This window comes from Hydra vulgaris, chromosome 14 (assembly GCF_038396675.1).
Source record: "Hydra vulgaris chromosome 14, alternate assembly HydraT2T_AEP".
In the NCBI taxonomy this organism is placed as follows: domain Eukaryota; kingdom Metazoa; phylum Cnidaria; class Hydrozoa; order Anthoathecata; family Hydridae; genus Hydra; species Hydra vulgaris.
Window position 1 is genome coordinate 21713371 of NC_088933.1, and position 27848 is coordinate 21741218.

Below are 27848 nucleotides of genomic sequence, written 5' to 3' on the forward strand. Positions count from 1 at the left end.
TCTGAAGTTTTCGTCCTAGTTTTTTCTCTAACTCCACAACCATTCCTGCTTTATGACCTGTGTTTGTGGAAGTATTGTCTGCCAAAACTGCTTTTAGAGTGTTTAAAGAATCATACTCTTCAAGAACTTCGTATAGGCACTGAGCTTGCTTTTTTCCTGTTGCTCCAACAAGAGGTAAAACTTTGTGAGTAAGATACTCCCCACTGTAAAGGTTAGGGAAAAGTTCTTCAGTCACAGTCATGTGATGTTCTTTCTCTGTTGATCTCTTTAACACAATCTCACCATCTTCTCTTTTTATTTCTTTTATAATTAAAGTTTCATTATCAATTTTACCATCAACACCAAGGCAAACAAACTCTCTGTTATTTTCAAAGGATTTTAAGTCTGACAATACTTTAACTGACTTTTTTGTCTGTCTATTTTGGATTTGTCTAAAACTAAACTTGATATAATCGCGGGATCATTAAACAGTCCTGATAGATTGAGCAAAAGAGCATTCACTAATGCAGCTCCAATCGAACTTCCTATATCGTTTCTGATCAACTCAATAGTAAACTTTGGAAACTTCCAAAGATTGTAAATTCCTGATGGACTTCTTGCAGGCTCCCATATCTAAAAGAAAAGTTATAAAGTTAATTAACAAAAAAATTTTATATAAAAAAGTGATATGTTAAAAAAAAGAAAGTAAATTTAAAAAATGTAACAATGAACTAAATTTCAATTTTTTAGTTAATTACCTCACTTTAGCTAGAAATAACAGATTCTGAATCAGATTCTGATAATACTATTTCTGGAAGTAAGTTAAATGTTTCTTGTTGTAATGATTGTTCCATATTTTTATGTTCAGTTTTATGTTTCTTTAAAGATCCTTTTCTAGACCTTTCACAATCAACTGAGCCAAGTTGAAATGATCCTTTAGGACCTGACTTATCTCTCTGGTTTTTTAAATATAACCTTTCTTCTACAGGAACCTAAATATTATTTGATAATATTGAGAAATTGCATATGAATTTCATAGTATTAAACTTTATCACTCTAGTAATATACTTGTGTTCATTTTATTTAAAAGAAACTTTTATTTTATTTATCTATTATTAAAAAATAACATAGTACTTTTTTATCTGGACTACATGTGCATAAAATATGAGTATTAGGACAATTATCTTGACTACATTTGATATTTTTATCATTACAAAGTACAACTTTAAGGTCACATGTGCAGGAACTGATATCAAAAAGCCTATCCAATTTTATAAAAGTGTTTTTTTCTGTTAATATTTTGCATTTTCTTCGGTTAATTAACCTGGATATGTTTAGAAGTACTCCAACTTTTTTTTCGACACAATATGTGGACATTAATGGTAGCCGAGTGTTAACTTTTTTCCAAATCATGATTACTTTTTCAGCTATCAGTTTTACAATTACGCTAAAGCAATAACTTGGATAAGTATTGTTAAGAAAATAAAAATCTTGAATAATCTGTCTGTTTGTGGGTGGTTCTGTATTTGCAAGAGGGTTAGGACTTCCACCAAACTTGCTTTTTGTGCAATTTCGTGTTTTACGCTTGTTTGAAAACATTATTTTTCGTCCACAAAACTTTCTTTTTCCCACACAATTATAACATTTGTTTATTTTGCGTAAGTGCGGCAATTTTTAATTTGTATAAAAATGTAAGTGATAAAGATGGTGTTGCAAAAAAATTTTTAATTAAATATACCAATATTTAAAATCATTTTAGCTCAACTTAAACTTCATTAAAACAAAAAAAATTTTACCAAGCACATTTTTTTCACCTATTAATCAAATCTCTTTATTACCAAACCCCTGATTCCAAAATCGACCTGCCCTAATGCAAAAAGTGTTTGCGTTTTAGTAAATACTTATAAAGTTCCAACCTCTATTTATTTTTTTATTTTGTAGTTATTTAGGTGCTTCCAGAAGTCCTTACGGTCTTATCACAGAAGTCCTTACGGTCTTATCGTACCGCGGTAGAGCATTTAACAAGAGGTTCACGCCTCCTTCCATACCGATGTAGCTTCTTGGGCTAGAGCTGGCGTCGAACCTCGGACCTCTGGGTTCTGAGCCAGAACTCTAACCACTGCGCCACGGCTGGTCTATTAAATGGTAATAACTAAATGAGTTTTTCTAAACATAAGTTCAAATTAGTCAAGACTTGTATAAAACTAAGCACATTGTAAAATGTAAAAATTCTTCCGATTAAATCGGTATTCATTCGGCTGCTATTGATATATTTTTGCAACAGCCATCAAGGTATAAAGAAAAAAACGTTAGTTCCAATGTAAATAGTTTAATAAACACTACAAGAGATTTATTTTTAAGTTTTTGATGTTGCGAGCCAATCATGTTAAATTGTAATAAATATTCCGGCAAATAAAAGTCAATTACAAAAAATTAGCTTTCTATCCAGTTTTAGCAATAAGGCTCCTTTTTTTAGCGATCTCACCTCTCCTACTTTAAATATTGCTTCTTCAGGCTCAGCAGAGAGAATAAAATGAAATTCATGCAGTTTAAAAAAAGGTGCACCATGAAACAAACAAACAAAAAATAATTGCATCGTACAGTTTGTTGTAGGAGAAGTTTATTGGGTCAAAACATGCTCACAAACAAAAAATTTTACTTTTTAATAAATTTGTGGAAATTAAAATATTAAAAAAAATGCAATGCAATAGAATAATTTTTGATTTTCCAGAATGCATAATTAATATTAGAGTTCATTAGATAAAAAAAACAAAGCTGCACTAAAAAATTAAAAAGATTGAAAAGAAATGCAAGTTGCGATTAAAGAATTACAAAAGCAAATAAAAACAAAAAGGATTAAACCCAAAAATTGTTTGAACAAGAAAATGTGTATATATTGCAGTTGTTGATGCGCCGATTGAATGTTTCTTACTTTCCATTGCCGCATTGTTGCAATAAATGAAAATATTTGTGAAACAATAAATAATACAAACTTCACGAAACACCCTACTCACCCACAAGTAACAGAATGGCATTCAATCCAGGTGTTTTAGCATTGGTTTAAGCATAACCCTTTTGAATTACAGGTGCTCAAATTAATTTCCTCCACTATATATTTTTTTACATTAAAAATTGCATACATTTACTTCTAGTTGACATAGGATTATAAATTTAGTATCGAAACTCATCATTTAATAATGCCTACTTAGCAACGACATTATTATTAATAAATAACTTTTACAATAATTATTTTAAATTGGCTTAATAAGCCAAAAGAAAACTCAATTTTTTAGTAATTTACATAAATAAAAGTTGTAATATATAAAAAGTCACCACAAACGGTGTATTTTTATTTTTTTATATATATATATATATATATATATATATATATATATACACACACACACACACACACAAACACACACACACACACACACACACACACACACACACACACACACACACACATATGTATATGTATATATATATATATATATATATATATATATATATATATATATATATATATATATATATATATATAAAGGGCCCCTTTAAAAAAGTTAAAGTTGTTAGTCAATTCAGTCTTATAAAAAATACTTTTATAATAATAATAAATAATAATTACAACACAGTTAATTTTAGTTTGGCTAAGTCTACAAACACAGAGAAAAAAAACTTCACTTTTTTTTTTACAAAAAAATGTGTTCCCTTTAATAACTCTAACTACTTAAAAATGTATTTTCAAACATTTGTAATCTAAAATTATAAAGACTTCATGTAAAATACTAAAACTTGGAATAGTTACAACAACCCTCTTAGGAATCTATAATATTTTACATAAAGTTCTGAAACAATCTCATCGTATAATTTCTTTATATTCTTCTCTAAAACATTTTTTAAATGAAGGTGCTGGGAGGGATTTTTGCATTGTTAAATGAAAATAACTTTGACTCGTTAGACTTTTTGAATGATTGTTTGACTTTTTGCATCCGAAGAGCCGGCATATTTCCTTTCGAAAATCTTTTCTATAATAGCCGTACATTAAAGGATCTAGGCAAGGGTTTAAGAGCAATAAAAAGTAAGCTATCGACGAGACCTCAAGAGGTATATAAACAATATATTGATAGAGAACTTCAATAACTGCTGTAGGAATCCAGCAGATAAAATAACTAATGGCAACCATTATGCAGACTTTAATACCAGCGGTATTTCGCCGCTTGTTATTAATTCTTTTTTGCAATTGCCATTGGACAATTTTTACTATTCTGTAATACATGCTTCCAATAAGCCATCCGTTTAAAATGATGCATGAAAAAACCGTAATGCTGAATATAATGTTTGTTCGTATTTTTTGCGCTGACAGCATTTTACCATCAAACATCCAAATAAAAGGAATTAGCGTCAACAAAAGAGCCAGTAACCAAGCAAGAATTATTATCATTATTGCTCGTTTCCATGTTACCCTTTTCTCGTAAGCAAAAGGCATAACAATTGAAAAGTAACGATCTGTAGCTATAAGAGTTAAATTAACTGCAGAGGCAAGTATGTTAAAGCTAATTACACTGCCACAAATATAAGCACAATTGTTTGGATAAGCTACTTTAAAAGCACAATACTCGCATGGTGGGACTGATATTCCTACAAAAAGATCACTGACGCTTAGCGATAGTACAAACATGTTTTGCTTTGTTCTTAGTTTTTTTCTAAAACAAAGTAACCAGCAAATAACGGTATTTCCAACACATATTAATAGCGTTTCTAGAGACAAGAAGAACCAAAACAAAACTTTTGATGTATTCGAATGATCATACGTGAGGGTTTCGTTTTTGAACTCAGTCATTTTTAATTTAAACAATCATCCAAGTTAACAGTATAAAAATTAGGAACCTTCAACCTAAAAAAAAAAATTCTTGATAATCAGTTGTTTAAATATTTTGCTTAAGCTTTTGACTTTACATGGTAGTCTTTTTAAAAAATGAATAATCTCCGGCAAAGCAAATATCTTATTAGCATAAACTATGAAGAATAATTTACAGATGGTTTTTAATAGCCAAGCAAAACAGCTAACAAAAGAAAAAAACTCGTACTTTTTTGATCTGAATGAGGTAAAAATCAATTTGATATGTCGGCATCTTAATAGGTATTAGAAAAGCTGAGTAAATTGTTAAAAAAAAGTTTTCGGCTGATTCGTTTTTTAAATTATTTTTTATGCTCTTGCATTTTTAATTTTTCTTCTGATTTATTAACTTAGTTTATTTAAATAAATTAATAAAGGAAATATATATATAAAATAAATATCTATATAAAATAAAAGAATAGGTTCCTCCCATACGAAGAGTTGATAACTTTGTGAAATTTTACTTTAATGAACAGCAGTTGGATACGGTGGAATAGTTATAAGTTCTTTAAAAATTAAACAAGTATGAAATTAATTACATTAATGTATAATTTTATAAATCTACAAATCTTTATGATAGGCTAAAAAAATTTAGTATTATTTTGTAAAATATATCTTCTGCCATTTTGTTGTTGTTGTTAAGAATAAATTAATATTTATTCAAACGATTATTAATAATTAATGGCTTGGGGTTAATCTAATTAGAAAATTTTTTTGTGTCTACAGTATAAAACAGATTTTTTAATTAAAATACTTGTACAGAAAATAAAGAAATCCTTTAAACGTCTATGACTTGACGCAGTGTTATTTTTTAATTCATGTTGATATTATTTTTATTTTATTTTATTCGTTAGCCTTTGGGTTCATAGATATTTATTATACACGTTAGGCTCTGGGTTCATAGATATCCATCATACAAGTTAAATATATATAATATATATATATATATATATATATATATATATATATATATATATATATATATATATATATATATATATATATATTGAAATTGCATACTTGAAATTGCCAGACTTCATATAGCCAGACTAAACATGAAAGCCACTTTTTGTTTCTACAAGTGTTAAAATGCTAGTTTAATAATATTCTGAAAAAGTTTGTGTTCCTACTTTACCACAAAATTAAAGCTTAAATTATTTCATTTGTCTGAATTTTTATTGTTCAACTTGTATTAATAAAACCAAGTAATAATACAAACATATTTAAAACATTTTTCATTACTATACATTTTTACAGTTTTTATAATTACTATTATATAAATTTTTATTTGAAATTATCTCAAAGTATGGGATGCTTCCGGCAACCCTAAGAGTAACACAATGAACCTTGTATACAAGACTTTTTTTTATTACGTGCCGCTCTATGTAGCTAATTGAGTTTTGATATTGATATGGTAAAATTGTGATATTGATATAGTAAAGTCTTTTAAATACAAATATAGATAACCGTATACCATAAACACATTTTATGAATAAATACCAATACTAAATTATAAATATTGTTACGCTAGTGAATAAACTAATAAATGTTTTAGAAATTCAATAAACTTTTAAATCTTAAAAATCCAATTGAAAATCTAAAAGGTTTTATGTTAAACATGTTCTTGATTGTAATTCATATTTGCCTATCACTTTGTGGAAGTACTAAGATAAATTTTTCAAATAAAAATATGCATTCACAACCAGACCTCTTTTCAAAAGGCAGTAATGTAAACAAAAGTTTTTTATTTTTAATAATTTCTGTCTGGAAAGACGATGAAACGTTGCGTTGGCACCTTCTTAATGCATTTAAATGTTTGTATGATAGATCGTCTTTTCTTAAATTGCGCCATGGTTTCAAAAAAACTTAAGTTGTCCTTGTAAAAACTCAAAAAAACTAATGCCCTAAAACTTGTACTTGTAAAAACTTTAAAAGTCCTAAAACTTAGAACTTGTAAAGTATTGTTTTATATATATATATATATATATATATATATATATATATATATATATATATATATATACATATATATATATATATATATATATATATATATATATATATATATATATATATATATTAAATGATCTCGCTTGGTAGTCCTAACGTTTTCCCACAAATGTCATAATAACATTTGCTCCTTTCTACTTAGCCAATGTCAATGAGCCACTCTAATAAATATATGGAATAATGGGTCTTTATAATATCTATAGTTTTCTTGTAAAAAGCTATTATTATATCTACGAAACTTAATTCTATATTGTATAATAAAATATAAACGTGTCAAGTTTTTAAGGAATTTATTTTTTTAAGACTGGTTAAAACATTTAATTGGTGGGATTTCATTATTTTTTTTAATCGCGTTTTTTTTTTTTTTAAATGATTTAATACCAATAAACAGCGATATTTACAAACCTTGAGTTAAAGTTCTTTCTTACTATTTTAAATCATCTTTATTTGATCATTTTTAGCAATATCCATAACTTATAACTTCTTATGAGATGAGGGATGAGCGAAATTTCAAATTCGATATATATATATATATATATATATATATATATATATATATATATATATATATATATATATATATATAAATATATATATATATATATATATGAATATATAAGTTAAGGTGTGGGAGGTTACCCTTTTATTTAATGAGAAAGTATTTTTAAGAAAAGACTTTTTCTTTAACAAAAAGGGTAACCACCCAAACTAAAGCCCTCAATCAATACATGTAAATTCAGCTGCGCCCACGGCTATTTAAGTTGTTAGTACACTTCGCCGCGCGTAAAATTAAAATTAAAAAAAATGAAAAGAAAATGAACGAATAAAATAACAATACCAAAAATTATAAAAAAAAGTTCTATTTATTTAGAAATATAAAACATTAAAATGTCTTGTTGTTGTCGTTGTTGTTTCTTAAAAATTGATCAAATTTGATGTTTTAAATAACATAAACATTTTTTTTTTAAAGTTTTTCTCTTTTTTTTTAATTTAAAAGAACTTTTAATAACATAACTTAATGAATGCTTTACCAGTCCTTTTACCAAGTACTCTTAAAAAATTTTCATCAGTTAAAATACGATAACTCTAATATAAAAATCTTTTAGCAATGATGACTTTAATAATAACGATAACTCAAAGTATGAAAAGTCTATTACTAATTATGCAATTGTCAAAGTATGGTAACTCCTAAAATTGTCAAAGTATGGTAACTCCTAAAATTGTCAAAGTATGGTAACTCCTAAAATTGTCAAAGTATGGTAACTCCTAAAATTGTCAAAGTATGGTAACTCCTAAAATTGTTAAAGTATGGTAACTCCTAAAATTGTCAAAGTATGGTAACTCCTAAAATTGTCAAAGTATGGTAACTCCTAAAATTGTCAAAGTATGGTAACTCCTAAAATTGTCAAAGTATGGTAACTCCTAAAATTGTCAAAGTATGGTAACTCCTAAAATTGTTAAAGTATGGTAACTCCTAAAATTGTCAAAGTATGGTAACTCCTAAAATTGTCAAAGTATGGTAACTCCTAAAATTGTCAAAGTATGGTAACTCCTAAAATTGTCAAAGTATGGTAACTCCTAAAATTGTCAAAGTATGGTAACTCCTAAAATTGTCAAAGTATGGTAACTCCTAAAATTGTCAAAGTATGGTAACTCCTAAAATTGTCAAAGTATGGTAACTCCTAAAATTGTCAAAGTATGGTAACTCCTAAAATTGTCAAAGTATGGTAACTCCTAAAATTGTCAAAGTATGGTAACTCCTAAAATTTTTTTACTAGTCAAAGAGTAGTAAAAGGTAATACGCAGAACGTTTAACGACATATTTTGAATATTAGCAGGTATGTGCGTACCTTGCTTATACGGTACGAATTTTAAAATCTGTGAATTGTTTTTTAAAGTATGTTATCGTTTGTGTTGTAAATTTATACTTTGTTGTTTTGAAATAAAAATCTTTTTTAGATTTTTATTTCAACCTAAATTTATTCCGAAAGTATTATATTCAGTTTTTTGTTGTTGTTGTTGTTGTTGTTGTTGTTGTTGTTGTTTATGTAGCTACTACCTTTTTTATTTACTTTATCGGTAAAAATATTGTTTTGTGTACTGGAAATGCACTAGTATTGAAGATACGTAAACTATTTATTTAACTTGTTCATTTAATTTTCTATTATTAATTTTATATTTTCATGCCAAATTTTATAAAAAATAAAGGAGAAAATGCCAATGTCCTTCACTGTTTTAATGACTTATTTGAAAATAAACAAAATAATTTCATCACGAGACAACCGTGTGCTGAGCAGCAAATTCCAAAGTCAGAGTTAGTCAGATTTCTAAAAAAGTTTATGTAGTTGATGCTACTACCTAAATAATCATAAACCCTACTAGCACCATCAGATTTATACGATTTTTTTTTTGCCATCATATTACTATTTCGAAACTCTTTTCAATAATATATAATCTAATACTTCATCAGTTTTAAGTTACATATTATTAGAAATGTTATTTATCCTATGTTTTGTAACTTTAAACAAAAAAAAGTTTTTTCAAAACTTATAAAAAGTGTGGAAAATTAACTAAACAAAAAAAAATATATATATAAAAGTAATAAGTTAGATAATCAGTAAAAGAAGACGAAAAAAGATTTTTGAACAAAATATGGATTTAATACGTTTTTAATACTTTAATTGTTTGTTTAAAGTTTTGACAGTTTTTTCTTTTTCCAAAAAGAAAAGCTAAGTTTCTTTTGTTAAAAGAAAAACATAAATATTAGATTTTATACGCATGCTCTAACAAACAAGCGTTGGTTTTGGAACGCATGTTGAAGGCCAAAAATTTCGAGGTCATTGTTTTAATGCAAATTATTACATTTAAGGTCAAGGGCTTTGAGATATTCTTTGTTAACAACAAAAAATTCTGTTTAGAATTATTTATAATTCAATAACTTATCTCAAAAAGCTTCAGGAAATAATAAATAAAGACTAAAAACGACAAGAGATTAACTCTGAGCAACTGGAAAATCAAAAATAAAATAAAAAATACAAAAAATATAAAGAAGAAAAACTAAAAAAAAAACACAAAGATTAACAATAAATCTATAATAATATAACTTTAATATAAAAATATAAGCATAAAACACTTATACGACATTTATAATGCCACAGTTACAACTACAGTATCTATAGAAATAAAAACGCATTGATTTTGAAAAGTAATCTTAATTACCTTTGATTAAAAAAATATTTTAAAAAAAAAAAATCTTTCTGTTCTCTAAAAGCTTATTTTTCACAGCCAAAACCATTTTAGTTTACTCATAAGCAAAAAATGTATTATAATAATCGTTTATACAATTATATTTACACTGATATTCATTTCAAGCAACCGAGTTCCTTTTCCGGTAAAAAAGCAATTAAATAATTAGTGGTAAACTTTTATGAAACTGACAAACTTTGAAATATTTAATTGTCAATGCAGTAACTAATAATATACCCGAAAAAACTTGAAATGCTTAGTTAAAAAAAAAAAGCAATATTTCTTCTAATCCTGAAGAAAACTTAAAATTTAAAGATAAATGACGTAATCTGCGGAAAGCAATTTTTAAGGCAATGATGAGACCAGAAAAATCAAAAACTTTTTAATTTAAAAAATGGCTTTTTATTTTTAATAAACATCTTTAACTGTAAAGACCACATTAATAAAACTTGACAAATTCTAGACACGAGAAGACGTAAATTAGACATAACAAATCTTTTGATTAGAAAAGTTAAGCAAATATTTGTTTGCCATTTTTAAAATATAATATACATTATTTTTTACAAAGCTATTTTATTATTTGTATTATCAATTTGTGAAGGCGAACGTTGTCTCGTCTCTTAGGAAAACTTATTTAAAACAATGGGGAGCGACACAGCTCAAATATTTTATAGATTATTGTTTCTTAATTTGTTTATTATTTATAGACTTATTAAGTCTGAATAAACCGTTTAATATCTTTTATTTTTATTTTATACCTCGTAAAGTTTGTTAATATAACTCAATTATATTATTATCAATTAATAATTGTTGTAAAATTTAATTTACCTATCAAAAGAATTCGGTATAAAATCGTCGGTGTTGCTGACGTAAACTGACGTACGGTATAACTTTTTTGTCGTAAATATGATTTTGTCTTGATTACGGTCTCAATTTTATTGCTACCCATTTATATCATCAAACCACTAACGATTTTGTCACTAAGACGTGCTGGTGATGTCACTCTTGATGAATTCAAGTTTATATACAAATTAAAATTTTGTATAAATAAGTTTTAATACTACGGTACGGTAGAACCGCCTAATTTTTTAATTTTGTGCAATATTTCACACCTTATAAAGTATTAAATATTCCCTTAAAATACAACTTGAATATAATGTTAAAACTCAATAACCTTCATTAGTAATTATTATTTTACCAATAATATTTATCAATTGCTCTTATTTCCAAAAAAAGAAGTGAAGCGTTATCATTTGGGAGATTATACCCACAATATTTTTTATATTAGATTTATTAATAAAATGTCAAATTGATAACAATAATAATAGAGAAACAAATTATAAGTTGATTTTAAGTTATCCTTAGATTTTTTTTTTATTAAAAAATATTGTTTCCGCATTAAAATATATAAAAACAAAAATAAGTTAAGCTTTATCAGTTACAAACTTTTTTGAAACATTTTATATCTTACAAACTGTTTTTGGCTGTGCTCTATTACCACCATTATTTACATAAGCTGTTTTATTGGGGCTATTATAACAGGGGTATTGGTTCGTGGAGAAGTCAAAAATATGGGTTTGATTATTTTATTCTTTAAGATTATATGCAAGTAACACAAGTTTTCATGAAAACCTTATAGAATATAACATATTGTGTTCAAACAAACAACTTGAATATGTGTAAGTAAACTTATTTAGGCATTTAACATTAAAAAAATTTTAAACAAAGTTACAATGACAAAAATAATAAAGTAACAAATAAAAGAAAATTAATTACCTATTTTTATTATCCATTTATTTTTAAGGGATATTGAAAGCAACTCTGAGCTTTCAAAAGCTTGATCCATTAAGAGACTTCATAAAATGATTAGGGTATATTTATAGTACATATATAGTATATATATAAACATTAATATTTGTTGTATAATTTGTTGACATCTGCTAACTTTATTTCAATGTATAATGACCAAAGAACCAACGAGAGTAATCATAATTCAAGAATTTAATGATAAGTAAAATTGAAAGAATTCTGTTAGTATTAAAAATTGAAAATTTGCATTAATCGTTATTAAAAGAAACAAGTTTAAATATGCTTTCTCAGGTTTTTTGCAATGTCTTCATTATATTACAAATATTACATTACAAATAAATCATCTAAGGGGTAACAAAAACTAACATAATTTTAAAAGGATGTGGTAACCTGGCAAACATTGAGTTTGACTATGGGGGAGGGTGTTAGAAAAACCAGCCTTAAATGTACTAATATGCCATTCTATCAATGAATTTTATATGATTTGGAAAATTGATTAAAACTGATTTCTCAATTTTTTATATCTATTACCCGGCTAGAAATTTTAATGTTGAACATATATGTACTATTTACTATAATGGGATGGTATTTGTTGAAATCCATGAGCGGGTTTTTTTTTTTATTTTTTTATTTTAGTATTGTATTTGCCGATTGAAAATAATTTACACTCGTAATTTATAAAAACAAATATTTACATGACTGGGGCTTGAAGAAGACAAAATTCATCTTATCATTAAGCCCCCCCTAAAAAAATGCATATTCATCAAATAAAATGTTTTAACAAAATGCAAAAAATAAAATATATAACGTTTAAAATATTTAGTAATTCAAAGAGTATTTATATTTAAGAACTGATTAGTAAAATAAGATGATATATAAGTATTAATATTACAAAAAGAATTTACAATAACTCTTTTTAATAAAAATTGAAATTATAAAATTTTACAATATTTTTAGTAATTAGTATTTCAAATAATAAAACTTAAAAAAATCGTTTGTAAATTCAAAACTTATAAGATAAGAAATACATTTACAATAGCAGACTATTGTTTAGAATATTAAATATAATATTAAAGAGTAATTAGTAGGTTAATTTTTGTTTTTGTTTGCTAGTTTAAAAAGCTTTTTAGAAGAACTTTAATTCATTTTCATGTATCATCAGTAATTGCTTAAGTTTTGTTTTAAACTGGTTTAAAGAATAATTAGATTTCAGCTCATTATTTAATATTGTATTCCACAGCTTAGGACCTCGGTTAGCAATTGAGAATTTGGTTGCTGAATAATGTGTTTTGGATTGAATGTAATTGTTTTTTGAAAATCTGGTAGGGTATATGTGGTTTATTTTTTCAAAAAGTGAATTAAATAACATTGGTGATATTTTTTTATCAAGTTTAAACATGAAGATAAGAATATGGTAAAGGTTTAGTTTATATACATTTAGAATATTAAGTTTATTAAATAATGTTTGAGTGTGAGAGAAACGGTCTACGTTTGTAATTATCCTTATAGCCTATTTTTGTTTACTAAACAGTTTTTTTACTTTTGTTGCGTTTGTGCTGCACCAAGCAACGTTTGCATAATTTAAGTAGCAATGAATTAAAGAAAAATATAAGTTTTTTAAACAAGATAGATTTAAAAACTGCTTGGCTTTATACAAAACACCTATATTTTTTGATATTTTATTTTCAATTAGACCTATGTGGTCCCTCCAGGTTAAATTTTCATCCAGAACCACACCTAAAAATTTTATTGATTGCTCTCTTTTTAATAATGCGTTATCAATAAAAAGATCAGGAAGTTTTAATGGAATATCTTGTTTTTTATGAAGACGATGGAACAAAGTGTATTTGGATTTATTGATGTTCAAAGATAGTTTGTTTGATTTGAACCATTGGGTTAATTTTTCAAGTTCTTTGTTTACTGTTTGAAATAATTTACTGATATCTTTACTAGAATAAAACAAGTTTGTATCATCTGCAAACAAAATTAAGTTTAAAATGTTAGAAAATTTATATAAGTCGTTAATATAAACAAGAAATAAAAGTGGTCCTAAAATTGATCCTTGAGGAACACCACAGGTGATTGACTTATATTCCGTTTTTCCGCTATCATATGAAATAAACTGCTTTCTATTAGACAAGTAACTATCAAACCAGGACAAATTAGTATTTATTATACCATAACTTTTCAGTTTGGATAGAAGGATTTGATGATTGACAGTGTCAAAAGCTTTACTTAAATCGATAAATACACCTAGGGTATACTTGTCTTCATCAAACCCTTTAAATATATCATGAACAAGGTGAGTGATTGCATGATCAGTTGAATGACCAGATTTAAATCCAAACTGTTTATGAAAAAGAATATTATTAACATTTAAAAAGGAATATAGTCTATTATACATAACCCGCTCTAATATTTTAGAAAAACAAGAAAGAATTGAGATTGGTCAATAATTCGTAACATCGGAAGGATCACCTGATTTTAACACTGGAATGACTTTTGCAATTTTTAGGTTATCTGGAAAAACGCCTTGTTTTAGAGATAAATTAAAAATATGTAGTAATGGAATTGTAATTTGTTTTATTGATTTGATAATGACATTACTACTTATATCATCAAATCCTTAACTTTTATTGGGTTTTAATAAAGAGACTGCGTCTAGTAATTCTTTTTCTGTAAGTTTATAATTAGACATAACATTAAGGTTGGTTGAGGTTAAGTACGAACTAAAGTGTGATTGAGTAGTTGCTATATTAGATGATAAAGTAGGACCTATATTTACAAAAAACTGGTTAAGTGTTTCAGCGACTAAGGATTTATACCTATAGCATCAAAACCACACTAAGTAAGAACGAACATCACCCTATATTAGTACAAGTAAGTTTCATGTGGGCCATATGTGGGAAACATATGTATGTGTATATGAAGCTGTATACTAACCACTCTCGTTTATGAATAGCGTTGATGCGGTCCATGAGTGACTATAATGCCGATATCACTGAAACCGCACTTAAAAATAATAATACGTTGGTTACCAAAAAGTACAATAAACTAGTATTTTGTAAGTTTCTTAAAGGACGCATACCTTTCACTCAAAGCCGGCGCAGAGAATTTAAGGGGACACCTATCTCCCATTAATGAATTTTAAATCAGTCAGTAGAAAAAATTTGATTTTTAATCGAGTACTTTGTTAAATTTTGACCGATTAGGTTTGAGTTTGACAAATTTTGAAATTAGTACCCTTACGGAAATATTCCATGGGTATCCCATGGGAAACCCATGGAATTCTATGAGTAAACCATGGTTTTCCAATGGAAAACGGAAATTCCATGGAGTTTCCATGGTGAATCATTGTTTTTTTTTCATAGCTCACGTTGCGTCATGGGTTTATGGGTTTATGGGTTTTACGAATGCACTTTTAAAGATGCCTTCGTAATTCGTACAGGTACAATCATTTCTAACTTGAATAAATAATACTTTCTGCATTCTTTTGTTTTTCTGTATTTAATAAGACTATAATTTATATGTTTTTAATAATGCATCATATTTAATATGATTAAAACTAAACATATAGACATAAACAACCAGACATATTTGCAATAGCTACACACTAATTAAAGGTAGAAATTTTTAGTTAAGGTAGGATATGTGATATACTCTTAGTAAGGTATAATTTTCTATCTTTTAAGGTAGAAAATTATACCTTTAAGTTAGAAAATTGTATGACAGATAATTGTTTTTAATATAATTTTCTACCTTAAAAGGTAGAAAATTATACCTTACTAAGGGTATACCACATATCCTACTATAAGGTAAAAATTTCTACCTTTTTTTTTAGTGTGTAGAATAAAGTAAATGTATGCATTTTTATAATGCATCATAATATGATATTATCAGAGATGTTGGTCTTGAGACGTAAATCTTTGTCCCGAGAGGTCTTGAGACTTGTTTAACTGTCTTGTTCTTAGTCTTGGTATTAAATCAAAATGTCTAGGTATTAGTTTTGGCCTATACTGCTTTACGTTTCTGGATATTATCATATTATAATGCATTTTAAAATGCATATATCTATTATTTATATATTTAATTATATATTATTTATGCATATACTTATTCTAGCTATTGCCAATAGCTTTGCTTTCTTTGCATAACTTGCAATAGTATAGCAAGTATGTGAAGTGAATCAGATAACAGTGTATTAGATAAGCTTAGATAAGCAGTGTATCAGATTTGACTGGCGATATGAATAATGTTGTTCATCATTTACATCATTTATAACATTGTCAGTTTTTATATGCCTTTAATATTCTTAAATATAGTTCATAAGCTGTCTAAATAAATAGGGTGAATTGAGTTTGAATTAACCAGAAAAGAAATAAGGATAATCTTTGGTATTCAACTTGTAATGATGTTCTAAGAACAACTTAGTTGGAGAAGGAAAACTACAGTAATTTTTTAAATATATCAGAGAGGGAAGTTAATTAATGTAAAAGATTTAAATTCTCAGTTAAATATAAGCATATATAAGCAATGTTTATAAATAATACACTATTATTTATTATAACACAATTATTTTTATTTGTTTATATTTAACTAATGTGAAGTGCTTGTCTTAAGTAAAAACAAATTAATTTATGCACACTTTAATATTTATTATGTTTTTATATTACTATACTTACTAAATTACATATTTATTATATTTGTTATATTTTAAAAAGCAATGTAAAAAAATAATAAATTTTTGAATTTAATAGTGTGGGCAGTAGTTCTTTTATTTTAACTTTATCATTTTATTTAAATTACTGCATTATAATGGTAATGCAGGTAAGTTTGACTGGCGATAGAAATAATGCTTTACATGTTTCAGATAGATTGGACGAAGAAGAAAGCTTTTTTTAAATTACAATTTATAAGTAATAATATATTTGTTGCTGCCGTGTTCTATATAAATGTTACTAACATGCAGGTAACATTTACATATGTATTAGTTTGCATAAATCTTATATATTTTTACTTTATCATTTTATTTAAGTTACTTTATAGGCAGGAATGTTTGACTGGAAATATAAACGACGTTGTACATCATGCAGATAGCTTGGGTGAAGAAGTGGTAATAATCTTATAATTGTTATTTATAAATAATGATATATTCATTCCTACTTTTTTCTATATAAATGTTACCCAACATTTGGCAACATTTATTTAGAACGTTCAAAAAGTTGTGTGGTAATGTGTAACTATAAAGTAAGTTATAATAGATAATAATTATAAGTATAAATGAATTAGTAAATAAAAAAAATTAGTATGTAAACATTAATTGTATGATGTATTGTCTAGATTGGTGAAATAGACAATGATACTAGTTGTGGTGAAAACAATAATGAAATCAAAATGTGAATGGTACTTTGTTTGACGTTTACCTGGTTCTTTTTGTTTTATTTATTTTTAGTATGTTTATACATATGCATGCGTTAAATATTGTGGTGAAGTCAAGTTTTAATGTTTTAGATGCATTATAGCTATTATTTTTCAAAGATTTGTAGGATTCAACAAGATTTATATTTGTTTATTAATTTTACTTGGTGAAAGCGATCCCATAGATTTAAAGAACTCAATAATATTAGCGACTTGCGTGATAAAATTTGCTTATTATGGTTTAATATGACAATTCAAATAACATTGAATCCAAAAAACTTGAAAACAAAACATGCTATTTTACCATGAAAAATCCATGAGTTTTCCTTGGAAAGGTGTTCCAAATACGCATAGAGTTCCATTGTTTTTCCATAGACGGAAAAACCATGGAATTTCCATGGTTATTTGGAACACTTTCCCATTGAAAACTCATGGTTTTTCCATGAAAACGTGTTCCAAATACCCATGGTTTTTCCATGGGTTTTTTATATAGATTTTCCATAGAAATTTTCCGTAAGGGTACAGTCAGTTGGCAAACAATAAAAAAAAATTAATGTCTTAACTTTTAAAAATATCTATATATTTTTAAAAGTTCCCCCCACCTTCCCCAATCAGTACGAGGCTTAACGAATTTAGAGGATTCTTTTGCAAATTTAACCCAACGGGCACAACTCAAGAGATATAAACTTTAAGGGTAGGTATACTTTTTAATGAGATAATAAACATTAATTACGCTCGTGAAAAATTATATGTGACTACAATATGGATTACATAATGCGATCTATATAATTATGCCGCTTTATGTGATATAATCTTCCAAAAAAGAAAGGTAAATGTGAAAACAAATATATATACTTTATTCTCATGCTTAGAGCTCGTTACCCTCATCTCATTACATTATCTCTTACCCCCTTTATCTATTTAAAAAAAGTCTCAATTAAACGAAAACACCTTCCTTTCTAATGTGATTACCACATTAGAAAAGGAAGCACCAATCCTATCCCATGAAGGAGAGTAATACACAGCGCAAGCTTTTTGGGGTGGTTCGTATCACTCTTCTAGGAGCGAGTTTGTGCACCCACGAAAGCATCGAGTAAATTGGGGCGAAAATTTTGTACTTTCACATGTTGCAATTTTGTAGTTGTAAATTAAAAAAAATATTTATGAAAATAAAACGCTCTTTTTTATGATGTATGTAAATTAAATATTTCATTGCAATGTACTATTTTTGAATTTAATTTGTTATTATTTTCCATATAATTTACTAACAAGCTTATAAAATTGTCTGAGGCGGCCAAAAAATTTTCGCACGTGGATGGAAGGCTAAGGCCGGCACTGGAGATACATTTACAATCAATGTGCCACCTTGTAAAGAAACTTGTAAGGTTTTTGATTATCTTTTATATTTCTTCAAAAACAAGTTTAGTCATGAGATACTTGCTTTTTTTCTTTTTAAAATAAGAGTTAGATGTGAAGGTATGAAGAAGCTATTTATATATTACTCTACAACTAAATTAGTTTAAGGTGCTTTTTTAAATGAAGTAAAGGTGCTTTTTTAAATGAAGTCTTCAATTATATGAAAAATTTTTGGTGATAATTTTGAATGTTTAATATATGACATTCAATTATTTATAATTTTAATAGTTTAATAAAAAAAGACACTATCTCATGTCCTTGTAAAAAATTTTTTTGCGTAAAGACAAGAATTACTGAATAAAAGTTTAATAAAACTTCAAAAAACGCGTGTTTATTAGATAAATAGCTTAAGTAACGCATGTTTATTAGATAAATACCTTAAATAACGCGTGTTTATTAGATAAATACCTTACAGCACTATCTTAACCATAATCTTTACACGCTATAAGAATCACTTAGAAATTTGATTTTTCAAAATCACCCAGAAATTTTATTTTTAACATATGTCGGTTATTGTAACACTATTCTTTACGTTTGTCTTCTGCAGTATAGATTAAAAGTCTCTACCCAAGAAAAATTGGTTCTGTATATGTTCTATCCTTTATAAACTTTTTAAACATTTATGTCTATTGAAGTTCTTATAGAATTTCTAGAGAAACTCTGCTAAGTTTGTGTTTTTAAAAAAAAAGTCAAACGTATAGAGAAGCTTTTATTAAGAGCAGTTTCTATAAAAATGAATAGAGTTTCGATTGTAACTCTACTAAATTTTCTTGACCATATGTTTCAAATGTTAATAGAAATTTTATAGAGCTTTTCTCTCTTGGATATAGATAATGGTTACTACTCTCCCAACCTTTTAAAATATGAAAAGAAGAATATGAAAATAAAAAATCAAAAGAAGAAAATCAGATTTATTAACGTATTATCAAATATCAAAATTATTAATACCGCAAACAAATTAAATATGATTTATTACAAAATTTGCATTGTGTTGTTGATACCCTTTGCCAAGTGCCTGCCAGACGCAATGTTGTAAAATCATGATTATGTTTTAGCGATTTTTCCATTAAACAATATTTTTACATTGCTTAATGAGCTTTTCATACTAAAAGTTAATGGTTGTATATAAACTATTTTACAATATTGTTCTCGTAAATACTAATGCAACCCAGTGGGCACGGTACGTTTTTAAAACGTTCTTTAGACGTTTTTATTAGGTTTAAATCTAATAAAAACGTTCAAAGAACGTTTAAAAAACGTACTGTGCCCACTGGGAATTAACCCTGCAAAACTATTACTCAAAAATGAAAAAATATTACATGATAATATTCTACAAAATAACTGAAGAAATGTATTTAAAACAATGAGAAGAATACTATTGGAGAAATTTAGGAAATGAAAACAATATTGGTGAACATTACAGAAGAGTTGTTTGCTCTGTAATAAACAGTTTTATTCAAAACTTTCTGTAGGATGCAAAAGCTGTTCATAATTAAATAAAAAATAATATTATTGAAACTTTAGTTACTTTATATAACATTATTTTTTTGTGAAAGCTATTGTTAAGACAATTATTAAGACAATCAAGTCATGTCTTTGCATTTATCAAAATATAAAAATGAATTTGATTGTTTCTCAGTCTTTAATTGCGGAAAAACTAACCATTTTTATAATACCGTGCATTTAGCTTAAGATAATAAAGATATAAAAATAACTTGTTAAACTAAAAGAACTTTTAAATCGTGACGTTAGAATAATAGAGTTCTATCTCCCTTTTGTACTGTTAAGAGAATTTAACAAAATTTGTTATACTCTCTTAAATTTTTCAAATTAAAAGTAAAAACTTGTTTAATTCATTAAATTCAAAGATCAAAATACCAAATTTCTTAAATTTATAGCTTAGAATACACATTTATTATTTATTAAGTAATATAAATTGATATAAGACAAAATAGCATATCGGTAGATGAGAATAATAAGGTTCTATCTCCAAATTTTCATGGTAAAAAAATTAAATTTTTTGTTTTTAATGATATTTTTGTGTTCAAAATTATATAATTTTGATATATTAATCTTTTTATTATTATTATTATAACTTTAAAAATTGTTAGTTTTTGTTTTTTCATTATCAATTTCAACCCTAATTAATAAAGTTGGAATAAACAATTAATTAAAGTCAAACAATTTTAAAAATAATGAAATTAATAATCTAAGATTAACTATAAAACATAAATAACATAAAAAACATATTTTATCAATATAAACAACTGTAAAATATTTAAATAATTAAAAATCGAAAGTTAAATTCTCACAACGTTAAAAAATGGAGATGGAACCCAATTATTCTAACGTCACAAAATAAAAAAATGACATAACAATAGGAAAAGGAAAGAAAATATCTGAAAACTTTTTCATGACGTCAATAAAAAAGTTCTAGTTTTAAATGGAGATTTATGCATAGCTCCAAAACTTATAAATGCTAGTTGTGAAAGTTTAAAAAAATAAGAAATTAACTTAAACAAAAAATTTAAATTCTTTTAAGATTTTTCTATATTTTTAAAGATTTGAAAAACGTGGGAGGTCAAGGCTCCGAAGTCATTTCCCTCCCCGTCGCCGCACTATCTGATCTGAGAAATTAGATTTTTGATGTTTTTTCAATTTTAGATATTAACCAGACCGACTAGACATTCAAAACAACTGCTCAGTTTATTTGAAAAACTTTTTGATCAATACTAGCTTTCTTTGTTCTGAGTATCTTAAACGAAGAAAAAATCTCACAAACAAAGCAAACATGTATGAATAACATAGCTTTAAAAAAGATAAGGTAATTATAAGGTAAAAGTCAACACAAATAAAATAAAACATGCCCAATACAAGATGTTTTAAAATAAATGTGAAATAAATTACTTTTTTAAAAGATAGTTAAGCAAATCAATTTTTTTCTAAAACAAAATTTTTTTTGTTAAATAAAAATTTTTTTTAAATGTCGTAATACCATAAAATAAGTATTTTTAAAAATAACACGATAATTTTAAATCGTGTTTCGTAATTTCGCATTGCATTTTCAAAAGATTACAATAAAAAAACTCTCTGATAAATATTAAATATATCAGAAGACTTTATAGAGAAATATTAACAGACAAAAAATTCAAATTATGAACTATTTATATATATATATATATATATATATATATATATATATATATATATATATATATATATATATATATATATATATATATATATATATATATATATATATATATATATGTATGTATATATATATATATATATATATATATATATATATATATATATATATATATATATATATATATATATATATATATATATATATATATATATATATTGTTCGTTTGTTTAGCCGTTTAATAAATTTTACAATTTAAAAGTTTATAAATAAAAACACTGGCGGGGCAAGTAGAAGATATTATTATGTCTTATCACCGAGCCCCAATCGTGCGTATTTACAATAACCGTATAATATATTTATACTTTACAAATTATTTATTGAAAACAATAAACGTAAAATAAATAACAATTAGTTTAAGAAATACTTCTTGAACAATATTTATGTTTAGAGAAATAATCCTTTAAACAAGAAAAATCGAAAGAAAAAAAAAATAAAATAAAATAAATTAAAGAGCACGTCTTTACAAGAGCCGTACCGTATACGTACACTATACAACTTTATTGAAAAATTTATTGAAAAATATAAAAATAAAATATATAACAGTTTGTATAATAAAGTAATATTTGAATAAAGAACGAAAAATTAAAAATGAAAGAGTAATAAGTTTACAAAAATCGTAATATTTATATATATTTTAAAATATTTATTTTAAAACCAATTTGTATAAAAGTAAAATAAATAACTATTCATTATAAATAAAAAAATTAAAAAAAAATTTAAGATTAATGAGATTTCAACAACAACATTTAAGATTAGTGGAAACACCATAACTGAATTAAAAAAAAAAAGTTGATACATTCTAAGACATATTTTATATAATTGAACTTTAGTTAAAAGAAATATTTAAAATCAGATATGCTAAAATCCAAAAGTAATAATACCTGTTTCGATTCATTTTTAAACTGTTGTATACTAACATTTTTTGTATTTGCAATATAAGGAAACTTTCTCCACAAATAAGGTCCACGGTATTGAATTGAATATGTAATTTGTTTGAATTATATTTAGAGACAGTAGTTATTATCTGATAATTTTGTCGGGTATTTATGCCCTACTTTTTCAAAATAGGATTAAAATATTTTAGGAGATAGTCCCATTTTTGTTTTAAACATAAACATTAAGACGTGGTGTAAGTTGATTTTATAAATATTTAATGCGCCATTAAGATGCACGTGTGGTACAAATTTATCAGCTCTAAATAATATTCTGCACGCATGTTTTTAATAATTGTACAAAATTTTTAATTTTTCATGACTTGTACATGCCTATCCAATATTACAATAAATCAAATAACAGCGAATGAAGGATATGTATAAACTTTTTCAAGATTTATTATTTCGAAATGGTTTAGTCCTATATATCATGGCAATACTTTTTTATATTTTTTTTCTCGATGCTGTTTATATGATCACTCCATGGTAAATGTTCATCTAATATTACGCCCAAAAATTTTACTGAAGTTTCTCTTTTAATGCTAGCGTTATTGATTATTAGATTTGGCAGTTTATTGGGAATATTTTCTAATTTATTTACTTTATGGAATAAAACAAATTTAGTTTTATCCACATTCAGAGAGAGTTTATTACTTATAAACCATTCATTAACCTTACCCAACTGTTCGTTAGCTGTTTTAAAAAGTTTTTTTAATACCTCTGTGGGAATAAAAAAGATTGGAGTCATCTGCAAAAAGAATACAGTTGAAGAAGTCTGTTGCTAAATTTAAATCATTTATATTTACTAGGAATAATAAGGGTCCGAAAATAAGAATAATAAGTGTCCGAAAATAGAGTCAAGGGGAACCCCACAAGTTACAGCATATGGAATTGTTTGTTTTTGCTCATGTGGTATAATTTGCTTTCTATTTGTCAAATAACTTTTGAAACAAAGTAAGTTATTATTTTTTACTCCATAATATTTTTTAATATTATTTTACTATACCATAATATATTAATAAAAAACATAAGTTTTTAATTAGTATATTATGGTATATACATATATATCTATATATATATATATATATATATATATATATATATATATATATATATATATATATATATATATATATATATATATAAATATATATATATATATATATATATATAATAACAATAATAATAATAATAACAATAATATTAATAAAAATGTTTTTAATTTATACCTTACTAAAGTAAACAATTCTTTAAATATTGAAAAAATTAGCGTGTATTATACCTCAAAAATTTTTGTTTCAAGAGTTTAAAGTATTCCTTATTACTTCGTATTTTTACTCCTTTAGATCTTTTCAGTGACTACGTTGACTGTTTTGTAACAAATTTAAACATGGGGCGGGAAACACTATTGGAACTGACTTCATAAAAAAAAAAATTCCTTTGTTTTTGATAAAAGAAAATCAGCGTCAATTCGTTTTAAAGTAAGTATAGAACGGCAGGGCGCATAAAGCATTGCTTTTTTATATACCAAATCTTATTACATTAAAATCAAGCTGATTTTGAAATAAATAACACAATTGTTTTAGTTTTCCATGTAAAGAAAAAAAAACTATAAAAAATGAAGTAATATGATTCAATAAAAAAAAAAAAAACGTAAGAATTTTATAAATTAATTAATATTAAAAAAATAAAACAAATAAAAAACAAAAAGCTGATTATCGCATAAACCTGGCTCGAGTTTGAACGCTGTCACGGCATAGTTACATTTTTTTACAAAAATAAATTTTATTTAATAATAAACAGCAAATTGATTTATTAACAACAAGCTACATTATTAAGTAATAATTTGTTATCATGTCAATAATTTGTTATCGTGTTAATAATTTGTTATCGTGTTAATAGAATCAATTTCGATATAATGGCGTATTTATATCGTGACAACATAATAAGTCGTATGGGTGGTAAATTGGTAGAAATGGATGGTAAAAATGGATGGTAAATAAACAGATTGTTTACCTTACTGTTGATGTTTTAAAAGACATTTTTGAAAACACTATTAATATTTACATTACATACTCACATCACAGACAAGATCATTTTCATAATTGACTGTCGTATATCTAAGTAGTTTAAACAAAAACTTCAATGACCGTTATATTAGCTTATAAAATTAAGACTGCTCAGGGTGTAGCTAGTAAGGATGGTTACTTAATTTACCAATATTTTCTTCCTTATGCTAATATTTCATTAGACCAATCACTGTAGCTGCGTAACTGTGTATAAATAATAACAAATTAGCATTTATATTTTAGAAAGAGAAAGGATATACAATAACTGCCTTTTGTTACATCCACTAGTTTTGGGTTATGTATTAAAGAAATTTAGATAAAACGCAGAATAATTACTTATTTTCGAGGTAAACCTTTTAAACAGTTAACATATTAGGTGAGTAAAATCTTCGAAACCACCAATTGCAATTATATTGCCATCTTCCTTGTTATTAGTTTGTCCTTTAACTCTGGTAATGCCTAATTGATTTTTCTAACAAAGAGGGATTGTATGACAATGACAATGGGTATATGTCAATAAATGTAGGGGAGAGTGGGGAGAAGAGGGACACGTAAATTTTTTTTAGGGTAATTGCAATATCTTTTTTATTTGTAATAATTTTTATTTATAATAACCAAACAAGTTTTTATAAATAAAAATTCTTTTTAGGTACCGATTCAATCCCCTTAGGTTTCCAGTCAATTATAATTAAATATATAAACTTTTGCTTTTAGAAAAAACATGCCATTGGGGTAAAGTGGGACAAGTGTGAGTAGAAGTGGGACAAATAAATTTAAAACAACATTTTAACACGAATTATTTAATAGAAACTAATACAATCATAAAAAAAAATTTTTTATCAAATGGTTTATCCATGATATGATTGTTAACTTTATGAAAATAAACAGAATGAGCATTTTTTGGTTATATAATTTTGATAATGGCGAATTCAAGTTTTAATACTCAAAGTTCTTTTACCATAAAAAGTAATTAAGGACTGTAAACTTAATTTTCAATATAAGCCTCTAACAGTTGAATGTAGATACATATACTGAAAAATATATATGCACGTTCAAGATTGATTACAATGTATGGATCGTTCTTAAATATAGATATATAGATAAATATAATAGAGTTTATCCTGGCTCCCGTCGGATGTTATTGTAAAAGGATTTTTTTCTAAATTGTTTTATTGTTCAAATAAACATGGTTGAAAATTTTGTTGTTTTTTTAGAGTTCAACTTACAAACACCTTTCTGACTGCAATAATGTATTTTTCATTAAGAAACTTCATTACCTAAAATAAGGCCAAAGGCACGATTTGCATTTCTAAAGAACAATTTCTTTTGTGCGACTTTATTGTTTTTACCGACTATGATAAAATTTTCTGATTTATTGTTCAAGTCTGTCGTTTTAACCTTCGATTCATAATTTATGGTTTCTTTTTTTTTGTAGAAAAAAGGTTTGCGATCGGTTTTGTTTGTTCGGCAACATTTGTTAATGTTTTTAAAAAACGTTGTTTACAAATATTTTATTCTGATAACCGCAAGGGTTGCGTAGCAATTGCATTTTAATTTGCTTAATTTTCATGACGTGAAGGATTTGATTTGCAAATTATAATTTGACCTAATTTGATTTAATTTGATTCGAAGCATTTAAAAGCGTTTCTTTAGATGACTAAAGTTTTCTAGAACAACTTGGTTTTGAATAGCTACACACTAAAAATTAAAGGTAGAAATTTTTAGTTAAGGTAGGATATGTGATATACCCTTAGTAAGGTATAATTTTCTACCTTATAAGGTAGAAAATTATACCTTTAAGTTAGAAAATTGTATGGCAAATAATTGTTTTTAATATAATTTTCTACCTTAAAAGGTAGAAAATTATACCTTACTAAGGGTATATCACATATCCTACCCTAAGGTAGAAATTTCTACCTTTTTTTTTTAGTGTGTAGATACATAGACTAAAATTAATTGCATATTTTAAACCACAATGCATTATCTGTCTGCATTTCTTTTGCTTGAAGAAGATAAACCGCAGTAAAAAAAAAAACATTTTGAGTTAGTAATTCTAACTTATTTAGATTTTGATTTGTAACAATTCTATTAATAAATTTTAATGACGTTAAAAATTTACCCTTAAGTTGCATTGTCTTGGTCTTATTTTTCTGTGCAACTGTTTTTAAAATAGACAACGATGTCCTCTAAACGTTTTATTGTTTTGCGCCGTTTAAGAAAATTTTTAAAATTGACTTTTCCAGTACTTTCAAAGAATTTCTTACTTATAAAAAATCTTAAATACTTTGATTTAAAATTTAAAAATTTAAAAAATTTAAATTTTAAATGGCAACAACTTTCGGGTGTGGAAAATTTCTTTTGGGCAAATAAATTACTTTCAAAAGTCAATAGTATTTAAGCTAGTCTCCATAAAATGAAAATTTATTTAAAAACCTTGACGTACAAATTTGCCGAAAACTCACACAAGCAATGAATGCCTGAAGGAAATACATTAGAATAGAGGAGAATTATTTTTCGAACAAAGCATACTTTGACAGTTGTCAAGACAAAAATAAAGATTAATACTAGAATATTTAAAAATATACCAGTACGATGACAAAAATAAGACAGACAATGCACCCAAACTATACTTACAGTAATAATAATTATTTTTTTTTATAAATAAGAAAATGAACAAAGATATACAATAAATATATCACCAAACAAAAACTTTCGAATTAAAATAATGACTACAAAATAAAAAGTATGCATACACCAATGTACGATCTAAGAATGGAAGAAAGTAAACATGCTAATGTATAAACGTAATTTGTGTAGTGGTTAAGTAATAAACATCTCCTCGGAGCTGCGTCTAT

At 25.7% G+C, this 27848-nt stretch overlaps 1 protein-coding gene across 3 annotated transcripts; it reads right to left on the reverse strand.

Moving 5' to 3' along the window:
* Window positions 1–3663: 3663 nt before the first annotated feature.
* On the reverse strand, window positions 3664–24329 carry LOC136090525 (D(1C) dopamine receptor-like). Of its 3 annotated transcripts, none has more exons than XM_065817274.1 (2): window positions 24207–24329; window positions 3664–4876 (listed from the first exon to the last, which is right to left on the reverse strand). In XM_065817274.1, exon 2 carries the CDS (start codon window positions 4820–4822, stop codon window positions 3839–3841), a length of 984 nt encoding a protein of 327 aa, XP_065673346.1. In that variant the 5' UTR covers window positions 4823–4876; window positions 24207–24329; the 3' UTR covers window positions 3664–3838. The 3 variants fall into 3 exon arrangements, with proteins under 3 accessions (XP_065673346.1, XP_065673348.1, XP_065673347.1); XM_065817276.1 differs by lacking the exon at window positions 24207–24329 and adding an exon at window positions 5900–5987; XM_065817275.1 differs by lacking the exon at window positions 24207–24329 and adding an exon at window positions 5070–5174.
* Window positions 24330–27848: the final 3519 nt, after the last annotated feature.